Here is a 20,861-nt window from a genome sequence, read left to right on the forward strand (position 1 = left end):
GATGAGTGACTCACTGTAGGAGAGAAAGAGGGAGAGTGATAGAGAGAAAGCAATCTCCAAGCACTGGATTCATTTAATAACTTGCCAAGACTGCTTAGAGAATAATGACCTAATGTTTGGGGCACAGAGAATGGTGAAGAGGTCTCTTTGTTTTTTTTCTCTGTGTTGAGTTTCTGTGAGATTAGGTCCAGTCTAGCTCAACCAGAGGTGATTTAGGCACTTCTGTGATTATGATACACATTTGGGCACAACTTGTTGAAACTACGATAGTGGATTGTGGTACTGCCCATAGACAAGGCTTGCCCAAAACTGGCCCAAAAAACCTTCAATCCTGTACATTATTGTGGGAATCAATACCGCTACTTAGAGCTTCACCATCAGTAGGCATTAGGGTTATTTTGAAATCCTCACATCAAGTAGCCATGCGATTATTGCCGTCACATTCCAGCCAAATGCTCACCCTATGGCACATAATTGTCACCGCATATATTTACTTCCTTATTGTAATTCATGCATGCATGCTGGGAAATGCTTTTTTGAGGTCAGGTTGTCCCTGTTGGAGTTTTTCCAAAGATGCATTTTCTGTGAATATGTCACAGTCTCCCACTGTCAGAACGCTTTATAGGTCGGCTGAAAACACAGAAAAGTATGCAGTGGGCAAAACGTTTGGACCTTAACTTCTCAGTTTGATGGCCTTTTGTGTGTTGAGCAAACGACTTTGCAATTGCAATGCAAAGATGGCTATTTAACCAGGGATAAAATTGCTAGTTTTCGCCGTTCTATCACCATGTTTCTCTTCCTAAAGAGATTCATTTAGTTTTCCTTCTCTCGGTGGCTATTTGTTTTTACCTCATTGCCTGCAGTTTCTCTGAATACAATGTGCAGACACATCCCTCTCTCCATTCTTCTAAGACCCATTTCTCCTTCTTCTTTCTGCACACGCCAGCCCCCAAATGAGAGTGCTCTTTCCCTCTCCACTTTGTCATTGTTAGTACCTCTTCTGCCTCATTGCCCCACCCTCCTCAGAGGCAATCACAGACGCCACCACCGTGTCTCCGTGTCCACACAAAATGGCTGCAGTATCCAAACCAGGTAGGCAGGCTTTTTCAATGTTTCCCCCTCAGACAATACAGACGCTCCTTTCCGAGATCTGCATTTCTTCCCTGGCTTCAAAAAGCTCAATTTATTCCACTCAGAGGCAAAAGGATCTGAAACTTTGATGTTCATTATGAAATGAAGGAGGCCTACCATTGGCTGTTGCCGGGTGTGTCTTCACCTTCCTGGAGGCTCCTGCTTTTATCATATTAAATTCACTACAAAAGAAGGACATAGCCCTCACAGTGTGTGTGTGTGTGTGTGTGTGTCTGTATGTGTGTCTGTGTGTGTGTGTGTGTGTGTGTGTGTGTGTGTGTGTGTGCACGTGTGTGTGTGTGTGTTTGTGTACCTCTCTGTGCTGTTATCAGCAACACCCCCACAGACTCAGACCCAGGAACAAACATTTTTGGGTCAGATACGACCGCATTGGCTTTTCATTTTCATTTAAGCTGCTAGCCCCACAAGGGTCTAAGCACACAGAAGGCCTTGCCCTTCTGTCGGAGTTACACATACACATGCCGCGAGAGAATCGATGTCATTAAGTTACCCTTTTTTCACGACTCACATGTCAGGTCTTCACACAGCTGTTCGCAGATGCCCTGGATAGATACTCCGAATGTGTTGCAGATAGTGATAATTGTTTGACACTTTATCACGTCTTGGGCCTGAAATAATCAGCACATTTTTGAAAGCACATCCAAGAGGAAAAGGAGTGAAAACATCAGATGAGACTGGAAAGTGAAAATGGGGTGCAACAGAAACACCCCACAATGCACTATTGCTTCCGTCTTATCATCTTTATCCGTTCTTTTTCCTCAGCGACATTTATGTCACTAGGGTTTTGTTTAAGAAGGGTCGTTTTTTTATTATTATTATTAATATAAGATTATACTTGGCACACTGCTAGCGAAGGGCATTATCGGCGCTAAAGCAGTGATGCCTTGAGCCATGGGAGAGATGGGTGAGGAAGATCAGATTTCAGAGAGATGCCAGGATTAGACAGGAAAACAGAGGCGTGTGTGTGTGTGTGTGTGTGTGTGTGTGTGTGTGTGTGTGTGTGTGTGTGTGTGTGTGTGTGTGTGTGAGGCGTCCACCCTGTCAGCTCATGGCAGATTAGCGTCGACCTGATCCCCCCCCACCCCCCGCCAACGCAGACTGCCACTTTCAATCCCAGAAATATTGTGGTTCCAAAATCAAAATCATCCTCTCACCTCGGTCGCACACTCTTAGGGAGAGAAGAAAGGGATGGGATGACTTTTCTAAAATAGATGGGTGCGGTTAATGGCACTAAACATTATATTTAGTGTTATTCTTAGCTTTAGCTTTAACAGTAAGGCACACACAGGTACTGTGGAACCTGAATCCTGGCAAAAAAAAGTACTTGACCACCGCAAAACACAGAACGTCCCCTTGCTGATCCGAAATGTACATCGGATACCTTCCCTGTGTGGGAAAGCAGCACTTTACTAAAGACATAAATACAGCCTAGGTAAATCAGTACACTTGATGGCTACAAAGTGGGCACCTTGTGTGTTAAGAACTGAACAATTCTTCTTCTGCTTTTTCTATTCGTCCTGCTTACCATGTCCTTGCTTCACTTGTTGCGTCAGAGAGCAAATGGAAATGGAGGCCAGGGGCAAAGGAGGCGACCCTCAGGGGAGACGCATGCATCTGTACTTTTCCGTTCCTCGCTTGTGACGCAACAGCCCACAATCTGTCCGTTTGCCGGATCTCTATAAACCCATGATGGGCATCCCTAAGAGCGAGGCCCTGGGACGAAACGAATGGATTGGAGCGTTCTTCCCGGCTCCTCATCACGTGGGAGCATCCATCTTCCCCCCGCCACACGCCCTGTGCCATTCCCGCGGTGCTGGACCTCTTCTTCGCTGGGGCGGAGCACGAGGAGCGTTTAGTAAACCAGGACAACCCCCTGAGGGCCACCTGGCAAACAAGGCCAGCGTCCCCCGTGTGTTCCCCACGCCAAACGGGACGCATACACAGGCCTCACAGAGCCCACAGGGTCCCACTCTAGGTCTGAAGACAGCCAACACTGGCCTAGTTCTTCAAACTGCTGAGTAGCAAAAGGTGCTCTTTCCAGCCTTTATTTTAAACAAAAAAACTGTCGATATTATGTTTATAGTCAACTCAGGCATTTAACAGTGCTGTGATTTTCTTGTTCACTATAGCATCTCACTGTTAAAAGGGTAAAAAGATACTTAACACTAACCTGAAGCACCTAAGCATCTTTGGAATTGCCAAAAAGGAAGGGGAAATCATTTTGCCTTGCAATCTTTTCTTATATGATAACAGACTACACACATTCAGAAAGAACAAAACTATTTGTTAAACGTCATTGATGTTCCTACAAAGTATATATTTGTAGCAGAGAACACTTCACTCAGGGTTGTATTTATCTGGGTGCCAATATTCTTCCCAGGAGAAGTCTCAGTTTCTCTTTACGACCACATGCTGAAGGAGTTATGGCGTCCCTGTCCTCCGTGACCTCACTCTAGGAAAGGTCGAAGGTTGCTCCGAAGAGAACGGCACGGGGCTAATCACATGCAACTGCCGTGCTCCCAAGAACTGTCACTCAGCCAGGGAGCAGCAGAGCGGTGATGGTGCCGTCGCCGCCCGTAACAACACCACCACCGTCACCACATAAAAACCGGCTGCGTGTCGTGATTCATGGCGCGACGGGGAGTTACGACAATGAACTAAACGACCATGGGCGCGGCGGACTCAAATCTCGCACAACACACCAGAATGACACCCCAGAGCTCCTGCTGCTGCTGCTCCACTAATAAAACATCTGACAACTGCAGCCGAGCCTCGGTGCCTCGCTCCGGCTTCAAGGAAGTGCTTTCAGACTGAGGACACTAAGACAGAATCAGCACTTTTCTTTTTGAGGAGAAGGAGGCGAGGCGAGGGAGGGAGAGAGGGAGTGAGGAGAGCGAAATGACCTCAAAGGCCGTTGAGCGAGGCTTTATTCAGCTTTGGGGAACTATAGCCAGTGGTTAAATGGGCACTGTAGTGTGGAGAAACGACACTATGTGCTGCCCTAGCACTTTAGGATAGGAATCGGGGACAGCGTGCCTATTTATTTCTTTGTTTTGTTCTGGTGGCAGAGAGGGGTTTTTTTTCCACTCTGCTCCCTTTCCAATTTCATCGCTTGTATTTCTTTCTTTCTATCTCTTGTGGTGAATGACTCTGCTACCCTTTCAGAAAAGTTGCCTGGGTAATTTCAGACTGCATTACCATATTTTGTGCATGATCACAAATCATCCCGGTGTGGGGTAAGTCCCATAAAACACACCCCATCAGATATGTACTTGAGCTATAGAACAACCACAACTGATCCATTTTTTAAGAGGGACTTTGAAGTGATCCCTGTTGCATACAGAGAGCCCTGCTGGTGTCCTTCTTACATCCCGGTCCATTTTTTTTTTCTCTCCCCCACACCCCTTTTTTTTTTGAAGGGCGGCGCTCCGAATCTCAATAATGCATAAACAGCAGAGCATTGTGGGATGCTGGCCTGGAAGAACATGCAAATGAGAGGAGAGGGCAGCAGAAGGGCTTGACTGGGAGCAGGACACGCCCTCCACAGAACACTGACACAATCTGCCTTCACCTCTGTACCGTTGACTATGGCAACACTCCAGCGAAAAATATTTTACTTTATACTTTATCTTTTTTTTTTTTTTTAAACACCTCCACCTGAAGTTCTTAGGTTCACCCACACACATTCCTGTGGCAGACATCTTGACCTTCGTCATACTAATCGCCCCGGCTCATATGCACGGGTGTATTCTTTCTACCACCATGTGGCTGCACTGTTCTTCCTCATGCATTTGTGACTCAGATAGAGCAAGCACAATAAGTTAGTAAATTCATACCCTCCAGATACAGAAATGTAGGTTATTTTTCATTGTATGCTGAGATACCCGTTTTTGTTTTTATAAATTGTGATTTTGTGTAGTTTTGTTCAGTACTTTAAAGAATAAAGATAATACTACATGGTGTATGCCAGAATTGTCACAATTGTGCTCTACTCACTGGGAAGCTGACTTTGAGTACGTCAGTAACATATGAATGCATTCTACAGGATCGTTTTGTCAACATGTAGGACTATCACTGAAGGACTAACACTCTTTCTTGTGTAAAGTCGGATCTGAGCTGTCTCTATTGTTCGAGACTGAAGAGAGAAAATCCTTGACAACCATTTTCTCACCCACTCACACTCACACTCTCTCTCTCTCTCTCATACACACATACATACACACACACACACAAACACACACATACACACACACACACAAACACACACACACACGCGAGAACAACGGAGGAGGAAACCGGGCACACAGCAGAATACAACAATACCATTTTAAGATGCTCACAATGAACATCCTCTTTTTACAAAAAGAAAAAGATTACGAGAAACACTCAGAGTGTACTTCCTCCAAAGGGCCAGTTGTGGGGCATCTGATGTAAGCTCTCTTGGGCATATGGTGGTATAAATCCAACCTTTTCAAGAGTTGCAGTGCAATTGCATAGTAGTACTGACAGCCACAATGTCTCTACTTTTTATAAATTAGCTTTATGTTTGCACCCCTGGACCATGGCATTTAACTATAGAGCTGAGCATCACATTTATACTGTGTCTAGGCAGAAAAACATAAAGGCAGAACAGATAGATTGGGGGAACAACGTGTTTACGTTTGTCATATAAACTTGTGCTAACGCAATGTCAACGTTGGAAATAGAGAACATGGGCTACATTTAGGCTAGTTCAAGTGAACTCCATTGACTAAACACTAACCAACTAACCAACCAACAAGCGACTTCATCATTTGCAAAACAAACTCAAAGAATCTGATGAAAAGATATTGTTGTCCTTTTTTTCAGCAACAGGTGTAAAAGCACATTCGATTGTCAGTTCAACTATCAGTGCTGTTACTGCGCAAGTATCCAATTTACCAGGTTAGTCAGGCAAGCGGGGGGTCAGCCAATAAGCGCTTTTAGCTTGTCGTGTGCAAGAAGTAATGCTGTAATAAAACCAATGTTACATAAACTATACAAACTCACTTTCATTTACTGGAAAGTGCTGACTCGGTGGTCTAGACACTGCAAGCACACTTATGTGTGAGCGTGCGCGCGCGCGCGCGCGCGTGTGTGTGTGTGTGTCTTTGAGATGATTGGAATGATGAGAAGTGCTGGGTGGCGCTGAGGGCAGGCAGGCATAGCTCCTTTTAATTACTCCACCAGGGCTCCCTCATCTGCGCTAATTGTTTTTTTATAAAAAAAACTGAAAAAAAAAACTGAACGTCACACCCCTGCCTCAGCCGTGACCGAATCTCTGCAGATCATCGTATTCCAGTAAAGCGTGACAGTCCAACTTCTGATTATTTTTCAATTCAACTGTGCAAGAAATGGATTCCTACCCCCATGATCCTGAGAGAGACAGAGAGAGAGAGAGAGAGAGAGAGAGAGAGAGGTGCATGGGGGATAAGGGAGGGTAACAGAGGAGGGAGAGGATGGCAGGCAGGCAGACAGCCTGATGAAGTCATCGTAAGTGTTGGCCTGTTGTACTAAACTAATCCTACCGGTTGACTAATGTGATCTAATCTTGTTACTTTCTAACCACCCGGAGAATCACTGGCTTACTACACAGGAAGACCAGCACGGATTTAAAACATAATCTGATATGTTGTTGTTTTTATCTTCCGAAACCTCAGTCTGCACATGTATACTGCAATACATACAAGTTCCCACAAGCCCCCGCAATGTACATACATACTCTAACACATCTATTATACATGTAATGTATGTATCCAACATCTAAATACAAAATAATAATAGAGGCCCTAGTACTTCTGGATACAATCCACCATGCAAAACACTGATATCAACCATTTATCTTAGAGACCCCTTTTGGAAAAATTAAACAGCCAACATTTAAATCAGCCTGTATGACGTATAGAGCACGCTGACCTGTGGACAGCACCACATTATTTCCCACTTTCCCTCACCATGGTCTCCTTCCGCTGCCTTTGTAAAAGCAAACCTATTATTTCCTCTGAAGTGCCTTCAGTGTCCAAGGCCGTACACGGGAGCCGCTGCGTGTGCCGCACTCCACTTGACTCACGGCTTGTGACGTGACGTGTTCCTGCAGTCACGCCGGTATGCTACCATTCCCCCTCGGCTCCTGCTCCACTGACCGCCACGCTCCCCGTTGCCCAGACAGCAACAGAGGAACTGGGTTAACGGCACAGCAGGATTACAACCGCTGCTGCTGCTGCTGCTTCGGCAGCTGTGGCTGCTGGATAGCCCCTGTCAGGCCAGGGCCCTAATTGAATCAGAAGTGTGGCGCTCTAAACAGATCCCTTTAATTAAGCATCTTAACAGACACAGGCGCCTTCCTATCTGAGGCGCCTTTGGCCAACCACTTCCTGCTCCCCTCCCTGCTATTGAGACACCACTCCAACTGACTCTGCTGGTTGTCACTGGCTCTCACTCCCAATCCCCAAGTGGTCCAAGAAAGAAAGGAAAAAGGGGGGTGGCACTTTTTGGGGGTTTTGGTTTGATTTGTGTTCGAGATTAAGTTAAAGTCACTAGTTGAAGGCCTCGCTCAATCAGCCAACACATGCACACACACACACACACACACACAAAAGACTCCACCACGTACACCCTCATCCTTTACTCAGAACATTGTTGCCATGGTTACTGTCAACACAATCTTCGGTGGGGAATGCTGAGGAAAGAGGGTCGGATGTTTTTGTTGGGGATGAAAGGCCCCTTCTGCGCCGGCCATGATAAAGTCGGCTCTGGCCCGAGCCCTCGGTGCTGACGGTGCGTGGCGCTCCTGACGGCGGCTAATCTGCTGACCGCAGACAGCCCGACAGCCAGCTAGCGCGCCACTGCCGGTGAACTGGGTTATCAGCGCAGCGAGATGCCTCCAAAACATTATCGGGGGGGGGGGGGGGAGAAAGTCAATACAGACCCTCTTAATCCATACGCACTGGCCTTTACTAGCTGAAGGCTTGATGCCCAATCCCCCAAACATCTCCACAGCTGTGAAAAACAAACAACACAAAAGAGTTTGACTTCTCAACCCTTTTATTGGTTAGGGTGGCACCTCTTCAAGCGCGTCCAGTGTCGTTCTGCCCGTGTGCCCTTGCCTTGTGTTTGCTCTTTTGTTTGATTCCCCGCTCGCCACCTTTTTTATTCGGATCCCGAGATCCGCTGGAGGGGGGGGCGCTTTGGTTGTTTCGGCGCTACAAAAAGGTCACCTCCAGCGCCGGTGCGAGGTGCCGCTTCCTGCAGCCGTGCTGATAAGGAGGTGTTACGCAAGCCTTCCGCCCGTGCTCGCGCCCAAGTGACCGCTCCCGTATCCACAGGCTTGTGCCCAGCTTCAGTCTACGCTCCTCCCCCGCCCCACCCCACCCCGACCCCCCCATGTGCTCTGCTATGCATGACCACACAGAACACATGAATAAGTTGGTGTACTCAGGAATGTCACGCTAATGCAACACACCAGTTAAGAGCAACAACATCATTACTTGCGGAGTCTGTTCCGCTCAAATGAACAGCCCTGAAGTCAAACTCTAGCTCACCAGGTTGAGCGCGGCATGGGGGGGGGCAGGGGGAGGGGGTGAGGGGGCAGGTATGACAGTGTAATACAGTGGAGATGACAGAATGAATGACTTTCACCTGCACTCCACACAAGCCGCCTGGCATGACTGACTGACTGAATGCGTTGCTACGATACGTGAGCAAGAGGAGAGAGAGAGAGAAAAGCACAGGCCTGACGGAAGTTCACTAAGAGGACATTTCTTTTGAATGAGCCACAGCTCCACTCCACTCTCCACAGTGCTATGGACAGACAGCTCTCCCAGCTTTTGTCACTCCGCACACATGTAGGGTAATTATATTGCCATGTGTACCAAGCTGGGCCCATTCATAGCCTGGGGCACTAAAGCACAGGCTTTTTTTATTACCTGCTCCAGACTGCATGTGGTTTTTTTATGGCTTTGTCGAGCAATTTCACCTCTAAAGTAGATTTTGATTTTGGTCTCAAGTACTGCATGGTACCTGTATTCTCAGTAACTTTACTGCTGCCACTAACTCCGCATTGAGGTAGCTTACAGCAATGCCGTCCAAGGGAAATGCCTGAACTTTGTGGATATTATTATTGACGTCCATGATATTACTTTCTGTTGCCATAGGATACAGCCAGCCTTGCTAATGAAAACTGGATGAACTGCAAATATTTTTGCCAATATAATTGCTAATGTATGCTGAGCTGCAACTGACACAGGGGAAAGGTATGATATCTCATGAGGAGTAACTGGCCCTATTGGCGTTTCATACGCTGAAATAAACTAAAATGTATGCAGCTGTTCAAATGCTACACAACCTGTTTAAAAGATCTTTGCCATCTCAGCACCTGAAAACTCCAAAACCTAACCAAGAGACGATATGTTTTGGACATGGATAAATATATGTGTGTTCAAACAGAAAAACCGAGAGAAAGCTAACACGCAAGGTACACAGACACAAATTTGAAAGTGTTAAGGCAATTTTCAAAGCCTTTTGAATGCGAAAATCAAAGCACTCCTGTCCGTCTCCTGAGTATCTATCTCTCTCCCCTATAGGGAGTACAAGAATATCTGACTGTGGAAGGATATTCTTACCTTGCTTACCTTGTCAAGGCAGAAAGGGAGACAGAGGGGAGGGAGGCAATGTTTTCTTCACATCACGTAGTGTCCAAAAAGCTACTGCTGATCGCTCCACTTCCCTTTCCACTCTGCACTGCTTTTGAGGACAAGACTGTTTACAGCACTCGGGCAGACTGTGGGCTCCCTTTCTGAGTAACCAAACACCATTCACTCCCTAAAATGGCATGGATAATTAAACTTGCGCTCTGGCTATTTTTATTTTGTTTACTTTTGTTTGACTGTTGTATTTTGTCTCTGTCTCCCTCTCTCTCTCTCTCTCTCTCTCTTTCTTTCTTTGCTGTTAAAATAACATTCCTGCTGGGGTTTCTCCACAGTAGACTGGATTGTTACGCAAACCGTCTCTGCTCTCAGGCACTGATCTCAGCTGCTCTGCGCCTCAGTTATACGGTCATACCCAACCCAGAGACCATCAGAGCAGCTACCACCTGCAGAGTAGCCATTTAAAAATGAAGCACTCTGCGCATTTCACACACTGATATATGCACTGCTTTAAACGGTGCTTCTTGCTAGTGACTTCAATCCAAGATTTATCCCGCTCCTCCCAACTACTGCCAGACAACCTCAGGCTACCTCTCTCCGTGGTTTGGGGCTAGTCTCGGGTCCTCTCAATACTCCTCCGGCCTGCTGCCTCGGCCTTCAGTTCTTTGAGAAATCTGAGCTTGTCACCCCCCCCCCCCCCCTTCTCTCTCTCTCTCTTTCTGAAAAGAACAGCTTTTCAGCCAGAGAGCAAATCCTCTTATTCGCAACCTCTAACTCACCCCCAGTCCACTAGCCTGTAATGTGAATCAGAGTGTCCAGAGCTGTGCTATGTTGCATTAACTCTAACACTCCCTGGAGAGCAATCATTTTGTCTGTATGTATGTATTTGTGTGTGTGTGTGTGTGTGTGAGTGCGTGTGTGTGCTTGAGAGAGAGAGAGAGAGAGTGCACGTTTGTGTCTTTGAGTGTTTGAGTGCCCAGATATTAGTGTAAGGTGTGACTCCTCACAACAGTAAGGCATTCATTTGCATCCTGGTGCAACTGTGTGTGCGTGTTTGTGTGCATTCATGTTTGTGTGAACAAAATATCGAAGGCATATCTAACTCCCCTTTCATATTGATCCTCATCTCCTACACCGCGGGTTCACCTTATGGGAAGCCACTCTCTCCGCAATCAAGTCAAATGGCAGAGTGAGGAGGAGAGGAGAACAGAGACACAGTCAGCCCCGCGCAGGATGCAAGGAGGCCCAGCATGGCATGGCTCTCGTGTCTAATTACGAGACAAGCTCGGAAGGAAATGCTGCTTGATTCTGAGCCCCCCCCCTCTCTCCCTCTTTCTCTCGCTCCCTCTTTCTTTTTCTCTGTCTTTCTCTCTCTCCCTCTCGAAAAGCATGAGCAGGTATCTGCTATTACGGCAAGCCATTTCTGTTTGGAGTACTGATATATGACTGCAAAGGAAAGATGTGCCAATTACTAGGCTGTACCCTCACTTGCTTCACCGCCCCCACTCTCTCTCGCTCCCTCTCTCTCTTTCTGATTTATGCCTTTAATAATCTTATTTACTGTACAAAACTCTAATAGGATAATAACAATGCCAATTCCAGGCCTTATTTTTGGAACCTTGCATAAGATCTTACTCAACCAGCCTAGTGCACAGGATTGAACTGGTTCACGTTTTTTTGGTTCGTTGTTCATGTTTATGGTTCACGGTTCAAGTTTTCCAAATACACAACTAATTTATCAAGTGTTTTTACATATTGTTGGGCTGCGTATGTAGAGAGAGGAAAGGAGAGAGAGATAAGGAGAGAGAGAGACTGAGAGAGAAAGAGAGAGAGAGAGATTAGGGTGGCATGGCAGTCAACATGGGTTAATTCACTGTAGCCTTTCTCTCTCCCTTTGCCTGCCAGCACAGCAGCATCAGCACTTTTCTATGGCTCCCTGGAAATGACTACTGCACAATAATAACCAGCCATTCCAGCCTGCCCGAAGGAGGGGGACTATCTGCTGTCATCACCGGCAGAACACTGCATTTTCCACATGGCATCCATACAACCTGTTTACTCCGCTCTTCTGCAATTAGTTTTAAGGGGAGAGGAATGTCATCACATGTTTTTTTTTTCTTATTTCGACAACTGGAAACTCTTGTGTGTGTGTGTGTGTGTGTGTGTGTGTGTGTGTGTGTGTGTAGGAGGAGGAGGAGCAGGAGGAGGAGGAGGAGGAGGAAGAGGAAGTGTGCACACACACTAGCAATTTTTCAGGACATCTCTTGCCATTCCATTTGCGGGGCAGGACTGACCTTTAAGCTTGCAGCGAAAGCATCCCGAGCTACAGCTAATGACTGCTTCTCAAAGTGCCCCAGTTTGAAGAGATTTGTATGCTAAAGACCAGAGCTAAGCCACTAATAAAACTTATTTAAAAAAAAAGACTCCGGACAGCCTCACTCTTCAATATCCTATACACTAATGACCCCCCTCCACACACACACACACACAGCATCTCATCGCTCTGGATCCGTGCGCTCGGCTCCCTGAGGAGAAGTCATGTCAGAGTGTCGACATGGCGCTCTTAATTAAGCTCTGGAAACTTATTTTTTTCTCTCTCAACTAGCAGGCCTTTCCAGCGTGGTGATTAAAGGCAATCCACAAACAAAGGGCTTGGAGATCCGCACAGCCTGGTGTGAAACAACGTAACAAAAAGACTGGGACTGATTTATAGTCCCAGGAGATTTAGGGAAGGTTCCGCCACAACTCTTTTCGTGACATTTGGATGCCCTTTGGTTGCACACCTCCCCCACCCCACCCCTCCACTCCTCTCCACCACCTAACCTCACACATGCCTTCTTGAAACAGATCTTCCACCTGCACTCTAACCTCCACCCCCCCCCCCCCCCCCCCCCCCCCCCCCCAAAAAAAGGTCCCACCCACACCTACACCCACCTCAGTGTTGAGCCCCAAGCAACTGTGAAAGTTGATGCTTCTGGAAACCCTCTTTCAATCAACTACCACCAGTGGTCACACAGAGAGGAACCTTCTGACTGTACAGAGCCCTGGAATTGACCTTTAGAGGGAGGAGGAGCGGACCTTTAAGTCACCAGAGAGGAGGGAGGGGGGGGAAATCTATGTGATATGTGGGAGAGTAAGGCTTGCCTTGAGGCAACTTGTGCATACTGCATGCATGTAGGAGCACACACACGTTTGCTCATTCCTGACACATCCATGTCCGCGCACATATGCACACACACAGAAACACACATATGCATACAAACGGCCTTACAGAGGAAAATTACCACAGGAAAAATACAGAGCCTTCTAGCGCAAAATGTGTGGAAAATGAATGGAAATTGCCTCACAATCTGGGATAATTCCTATAGATTTGGTGTTTGAAACCTTTGAAGAATCGAACTAATGGGCCCTAGACTGAGGGAAAAGATGAAATATTGCTTTCTGAGGGGTTGAATGAGGTTTGGTTTGGACAGGCCAAAAGAAAAACGCTGTGTCTGCCAAGTCTCTAAAACCTTTCCCACTTATTACATCCCCGGTCCCTGGCTTCCCTACCAAAGACGTCTCCATATTGCCAGGATTTCAGCTAGACGTGCTGGTAAAGTTTTACAGAGAACTATCTGACAAACACTCCATCAGTCCCTCGGCCAAAGCCCCTCTTCCGCACCTCTAACTCTGGCCCAGAGAGGATGGAGGCGCATGGAGAGGGGGATGGGAAAGCAATATCACTGACTCCCACTGGGGACAGAGAGCCACGGTTCCCCTTCCCTTCTCAAATGTCAAATCACTGAGCTCTGCCTTTATGGCTTTAAACTTCACAAGAGCAATATGGCCTCAGTCTTACTCCAAATCTTCCTCCAAAGGTTTGTGGCTCAAGAATTGGGCTCCTCGGTAAACTAAGATCGCGAGGCAAAAGCCGCGATGGGCGTCATACTCATTCCGAGTGACCGCCGAAGATGGTTTCACAGGAGAGTTAAGCTGTGTTATTGCAGCCCGATCTCACGGTGTTATCAGTGGTTTCCTCAGCCTTAAGATTGCACATTGTTTCATTGTGTCCTTTCTTCGCAGTGACAAAACAACTACACACAATACTCCCCATTAGTGCTTTGAATTAACACCAATAAGGCCCATTTAATTGGACCCCCCCTCCCCAGAAAACCCCTCCTACCACTTCACCTTATATGGGCGAGCAGCTGTAAGGGGAGCTGGGAGATGGATGCCCCCATAGTTACATCCTCAACCTTTCACCCAGCAAAACCTACCACTACTACCTCCAGCTGGAGGGAACTAAAACCCCCACACCCCGCAGGACTTTGAGTCACATTACTCACCATAGTCCAAGCTCCCATACAGTCCCTCTCTCTCTCTCTCTCTCTCTCTCTCTCTCTCTCTGCTCATATCCCCATCCCCCAGCCAACTCCACACAGCTTGCCAAAAATCAACCTTCATCTTGAGCACAGTGTCTCCTGTAGCAATCATCATTGGCTGTCTCAACAAAGAAGGTCAAAATAAAACCTTTCCATCCACTGTATGTTGTTCTTCTACTTTTAACAGGGGTTGTGGAATAGCAGTTTTATTCAATACCTATCACTCAAATTGTCAGTTTTCTGGGAATGTTCTCCACTGTTAAAGTCCATCACAAGGCTGTATCGGAAAGTACCTTTTTAATTGCCTCATTTCTAAATGCCCCGAACATTCCCTCTGGCCACTTTGGGGATTGAGTTAAGAAGCCCCGAGCCAAAAGATTGTGAGTAAACATAGTGTACTGCAATTAACTGCAGGGCCCTGGATTTGGCAGTGGGTGAGGAGGACACAGAACTTGCCCAGTCATGTCCGGCCTGGGGCCCAGTTCTCTCGCTGCCTCCTCCAATCACGGAGTCCATGGCAGAGGCTGCCACAGGTGAATCAGGCCAATCAGATGCCGGTATGACCCGGCCCCAGCTCACATATCCAGGCTAATGGTTCCTGACAGGATGCTGAATTGCTACCATGCAACATCAAAAAAATAAATAAAAAACGAGATGGAGCCAACTCAGAGACGTGCTCTTCTGTGCGTATCCATAGCATACCCACAGCCATCTTGCACATTTCTGTCTGACTTGTTTGTTTTTGTTTTTTTCTTTTTCAAGTATGGCCAATCTTTTTCTTCATCTACCAATCCAAATGCCCTCCTACGTACAAGGGACTCGTATTTCAGTCACTGTCAGTTTGTTTCTTGTCAGGCCTGTTCTCTTGTTCCTGTTCTCTCGTATTAGTTTTATGTGTCCTTTTCTGTCTCTTCCCTCTTGCTCTGAATAAATCTCTAAAAGTCTCCCTCTGTCTTTCCACATTTCTCACTGCACGTCCTGTACTCTCTTTGGCTGGAGTTCCTTCCTTCCAGCTGATAATCGGATCTCTTTCTCCCCAGCCTTCTCCTCTCTTTTCCTCTTTTGTTTCTCCTTTTCTTTTTCTTTCTCTTTCTCTTTCTCTTATGTACACACGGTAACCAAATGGCTCTCTGTAAGAGGCTACCAAGACTCTCTCTAAGCCTAACCCTCACAGACTCACAAACAACCCTGGTTTATTCTGGTGTTAGTGAGTAAAATGTTATTTACACTAGTATCAACCTCCCCCTCCACCTTCCACTTCTCCTCTTATCTTCCAAGCAGCTGTATTAATTAATCCGAACAGGAGCGTGGGTACAACACAGAATCCAAATAAATAAGTGATGCAAGTAATCCCTTTTACAGAGAGAGCCAGAGAAAACTCAGGAAAAATGGCTTAATGAGGACAGCATCCGTGCCGCTCAGAGGAGAAAAGAAGATGAAAAATCTTGGTGCTGAAATATGCCTTTTACAAGTGGATTTTCCATTTCATCATGCTAATGGCTATTAGCCCGAATCACATATAGAAATGCACAGTTGGCAAAAAAAAAGATGAAAACTTTCAGAGGAGTGAATAAAACTGGAGAGAGAGTTTGTAGGCTAAAGCTACAATGGTGTGCTGTAACTGTAAATAAACCCAGTCCAGGGCAACATGCATAACATGAGAGCTAGCTCTGCTCAATACATCCGAGGAATGTGTGACGACTTCAGTGATGCAACGAAGAGCAAGCATGCCACAGTCTAGCAGAGGAAAACATTCCACTTGTTTGTATGCATTTACATGTGAAATAGCAGAGAAATGGGGTATATTATGAAATATGTATTTCACGTCAGGAAACTGAGGAGAAAAATGTGAAAGATGATAAATAAAATAAAATATAATATTTTCCAATAGGCCCTGAGGGAAACAGCAGGTCACTCGAGACAGAATTGTTGAACAAGATTATTATTCTCTCGTAATGAGCTTCTTTGCCATCGGCTTAGCAGTTTCTGCTACACCACCCTAGTGAAGCTCACAGCCTAAAAAAACATATTGGATCAACTGCAAGGTCCCAAAACTTACACTTCCTGGAAGACAATAACATTCTTTTTTAGATCCTGCTTGTCTTACATGCAAGCATAATTAGTTCATACCACAAGCGACTTAAGAAGAAGGTGTATTCTAGGCCATCTTATACCATCCATAAACTTCAGGCCTGTCCTCTTGTTGAATGCTCACTATTGCCTCTTCTTTGTGGAAAGAAAGTTCTCATGCCTTATGGCGGGGTGTGCACTATAGGGGGTGCAAGGGATGCAGACGCACCCAGGCTCAGTCTTAAAGAGGGCCCAAAAATAAAATGATATTGCATGAGCCACGACCTTAAGCAAACTCTGTGTTTTCTTCGAAAAATAAACAAATTCAGTGCTTTAAGGTAGGGACAGGAAGTGTGGCTGGAACTATCTAAAAGGGATGTAAATTGTTTCTTGAGCCTATTCCAATGGTTAAGGGTACATTCTCATCAAAGTATGTAATTGCTATTGAACACTTATTACAGTATATGCCCTGCCCCCATATATGCCCTACCCTCTATCAGTTTTGAGATAATGTTGGTTTAGAGTTCCTAGCATGTAACAAAGACAAACAAAAACAAACTGTGGTGCAAAGAACGGAAAGAACATAAACAGCAATTTGAGAACACAACAAGGGAGGCGGAAAACACCAAGAAAATGTCCACTTTGTGTGTGTCTGTCAGTGTGTGTGAGAGAGAGAAACGCCAAGAGAATGTCCACTTTGTGTGTGTCTGTAAGTGTGTGAGAGAGAGAAACACCAAGAGAGTGTCCACTTTGTTGCTTAAAGTACAGTCATCTGTAAATTCTGGAGGTTAGCAACCCCCATGTCAGCACATCCGCTGTTTCATTGTATGATTCCATCATGGCAACAATACTAACCCAAACAGTGCAAAAGTAGGCCCATGTTTTTTACTATATTCATTGGGGAGGGGGGGACTTTTGCCATATTTTGCACGCCGGGCCAACAGCAGGACTGCGCCAGCCTGGCCTTACAGAGCTGTTCTGATATACCTCAAAGATTGCTGAATGAAGATCAATGGGAGTCATAACTGTCATTAGAGCTAGACCTATGCTCGCCAAAAAAACTGCTGCTATTGCCACTGGAACAGATTGCACTGTGCTGAGAACAAAAGGTAACACATTATTTTGCTTTGGTCCGTTAAAATGATCAGGTTTCCCCAAATGCACAACAATGTCTACCTCTTTTAAATAGATAGATCACAACAAACTAATGCAAGTGCTATGCAAGCTGCCCTTATGTGGTTTAATTAATTATGTTTTACATCTAAAGCTAAAAAGACAGTCATAAAACATAGTACATTGCATTAGATAATGCAGTGTTTAACACTTAACCAACTCAAACGACAGGGGCTATGTTCTAGGTCTGTTTTAGTATGTATTAGTTCTATGACTTCCTGCATCCAAAATAGAACAGCGTTTTGGAAGTCGAAAAAAACTGCCAAGTCAAAATTAAGTTACATTTATGCTGTTTACATTCATATAATGTAAACTCAATAATTTGGCAACAATCACAACAAACTCCAGAACAACATATGGTGTGTGCATACGTTGTTTGAATTTCAATAGAAAGTGGTTTGGAGGTGATTATTATTCATTATATATTACGCTTACACAAGCGCATTTATAATAAATGGACTGTGTATACAAAATGGACTTGTACACAAAAGTAAACACAACCATCTGTATTCTTCAGGTGCTACATCAGTAACCTCCGAATGTCTGCCAAGTAGAAATCCTTTCGTGGTCGACAACAACTTGCTTCTACATCGCAAACCAGAGCCCACGAAAAAGTGGAGGTCATATTTGCTAGTGAAATAGAACAGAATACGCTCTGTCTGGTGATTAAACATCCCTTGCGCTGTGCTGACTCGGTTTTTCTCTCTTTCTACCTCCCCTCCCCCTCCTCCAAAAACAGCATCAAAGCAATCAAAATGGTAATGTTCGGCATGAATGAGACCCATCCCCCACCACGAAACTCTGCAGACTTTTTCTCCATGTTAGGAAGAAACCAACACCCCTTCTCGCACAAAATGGAAGCTTCCACTATCAAACTGAAGCGCTTTGCAAAAACATTACAACAAATAGAGGCTAAACGCTAACATTTTGTTTGAAATACATCGAACTACGTTAAACTCAAGTATATCGTGATGATATTCAGTATTTTATTACAATCTGTGTCGTTGAGCATTTGAAACACGTTTAAATGCAGAGGCCAAAAATCAAGGCGCTGTTCCAAGTGCTGAAAAACTGCATTCCAAAGGAAACGCGATCGATTAAACTTAACAGAAGGCAAAACGCCTTCAACGAGGACACGAAATGACTAAACAATAAACAGTTGTATCACTAATCTTTATGTTGCTCTTCATTTAACATTGTTGTTACCCATAGTTGCTTGGGGAACTTCACAAATTCAACGAGGAACGGAGCAAGCATTGTGACTTTAAGCATTCTATGGCATCTGTTCGTGGTGCTGAAAAATAGCTCCTCTAGGCGGAAGAACTCCACTCGCTAAGTCCCTTCACTAACATTTCACGATTATACCTCTGATTTCACCCTACAACCAGTTTAGGTCGTTTATGAAACGACGAAAGTTAATCGTCTAACACCGTTTGATTCAAGATTGTAAAAAGTGAAAGTGCACCAGTGAGATCGAATCAAATGCTACCACGTCGTCATGTGACCAAGTAGAAATAATACCCAAGACTGGAAATAAAGTAACAAATTAGTCTATTTATGAAATTACAAACTTAACAGTCGTCTTAATATGTCAAGACATGCACTTAATTTCCATAATTTGACGCTGGATGCCCAAAAGTGAACACCGGATACTTGAAAGCATATCCTTTATTACTCTCCAGAAACATGTCGACCTACTCAAAATGGACGCTAAATTTTTCAACATTTCATGTTACACAACTTACAGTATTCAGACAATTTCACGATATACCTAAGGCACTTCTTTCGTATGACGACTTCGCCAAATCCAAACACACACGAATTCCAATACTTTTCAGACATTTGAAAAAACAAAATTGTCCTAAACATAACGGTCTATCACAATACAAGGCTACGCCGTGACATGAAAAATGATTACTAATAAAGGACCATGAGGCAAATATATGTAAAATCTTACTTGTTTTTCGCTTAAGGCTGTTATTCGTGTCTGTCTGTCGTGAAGCTGTTTCTTAAGCTCGCCATCCTATAATTGAACAAAACATCATCAGTAAGTATACTGCTTAAAAGAACCAAAATACCAAGTGGAACAATGCCGATACTGACAAAAACTTGAATTGATACGTAACGTTTTCCAGCAAAGTCACATTGAGGACAAAGCTGGGAAAACGTCTTGAAGTACGAGGTCTAAAGGAAACAAGATGAGATTTATGCTGATAAAGTTTCTCGTACACTCAATGCAACTGCCTTATTCTGAAGACAACCACAATGCTTTACAAATAGACATTTACCTGTGGGTCTTGCTTCATCTGTGCAACTAGTTTCTAAACGAAGAAAAGAACGAGAGGTGAATTACAAAAAGTGTTTCAAGTTAGTATGTTAGGGAGGAACAAAGCGGCGAGCATACACAGCGAGTCAGTTTCTTGCACCTCATAAATATTCAAGTCTCGTTCTGATCGCTACACAAAACCACCGCATTATTTCTCCAAATCCTTGTTGCTCTAAAAAGACGCACGACATTAGCAAAGTACTCCAAAAAGTACATTAACAATCTCTATTCGAAGTGCATGTTACGGCGTCACCAGATATAGAGGTGAAATATGTTAGATGGAGCACTTATTACCTCGGAATGCTAACCTCTCACGTTTGATCCCATCAGATTTTTTCTAGCTCTCACTCGTTCGTAAGACCAGTAATGGTATAATAATACGATGCTTCCCTTACCTGATGACATTGGATTTCTACTTTCAACGCCTCTTGCAGGCCTTGTAGTTCCATGTTCCGACTTCAAAAGCACTTTTGTTCCACTTTCGCTTCAATCGCGGGGAAGTTTCCGTATAATAAAGGTTTTTTAAAAAGCGACAATAACAATCGAAAGAAGAACTACTCAGTCTGCAAAGCAAGTTCTCGCTTCTTTACTGGGTACAGGACTCATCACTCACTTTACGCCAGTGAGCAAAGTGCTCCAAAGAGACCGAAAAGATTTCAGCACTCGGACAGATCCACTTCAAAAATAGCACCGCGAAGACGCATTCCGTCGTAAAGCTAGATATGTATTTCTTTAGGTTATTTTGAGTTGAATAAGGGGGACTATATTTTGTCCGAGTCCGCGGCTTGATTTCACTTTGCCTGGGGAAAAGTTGCGCTTCGGCTGTCAATGCTAATTCGAAAGTTCCCGGATGGAGCAGTGAAAGAACAGAACTCTCCCCTCGTCTGTCTTCCTCTCCCCCCTCTGTCACACAAGCATACGCTCAGTCATGCGCACTCCCGGAAACATATACAGGCGACTGATCTACAATATTGCAAGGACAAGTAGGCCTACTGAAGAAAGTCCTTATGGGTTGTACAAGTAGTAATAAGCTATTTATAAGGTTCTCTAAACTAAAGACCTTGTTGGTCAATGTATGGAAGATATCATATATTTTTTTTTGGCATTATATTT

The 20,861-nt window shown here is 44.9% G+C and overlaps 1 protein-coding gene across 8 annotated transcripts in view; it reads right to left on the bottom strand.

The window, feature by feature from the left end:
- The window catches only part of phf21b (PHD finger protein 21B), an 80,667-nt gene extending 59,806 nt beyond the window's left edge, over nucleotides 1–20,861 (bottom strand). For 2 of the 8 annotated variants that reach the window (XM_031582974.2, XM_031582973.2), the window contains exons 1-3: nucleotides 20,144–20,861; nucleotides 19,711–19,743; nucleotides 19,380–19,445 (exon numbers count right to left, since the gene is read on the bottom strand). In XM_031582974.2, coding sequence (XP_031438834.1) covers nucleotides 19,380–19,445; nucleotides 19,711–19,743; nucleotides 20,144–20,197 — 153 coding nt within the window. In that variant the 5' untranslated portion in view covers nucleotides 20,198–20,861. Of the gene's footprint in view, nucleotides 1–19,379; nucleotides 19,744–19,848 lie in introns of all 8 variants that reach the window. The other 6 variants (XM_012841338.3, XM_031582978.2, XM_031582977.2 and 3 more) reach the window with 5 other exon arrangements.

The sequence above is a fragment of the Clupea harengus genome, chromosome 16, assembly GCF_900700415.2.
Source record: "Clupea harengus chromosome 16, Ch_v2.0.2, whole genome shotgun sequence".
NCBI lineage: Eukaryota > Metazoa > Chordata > Actinopteri > Clupeiformes > Clupeidae > Clupea > Clupea harengus.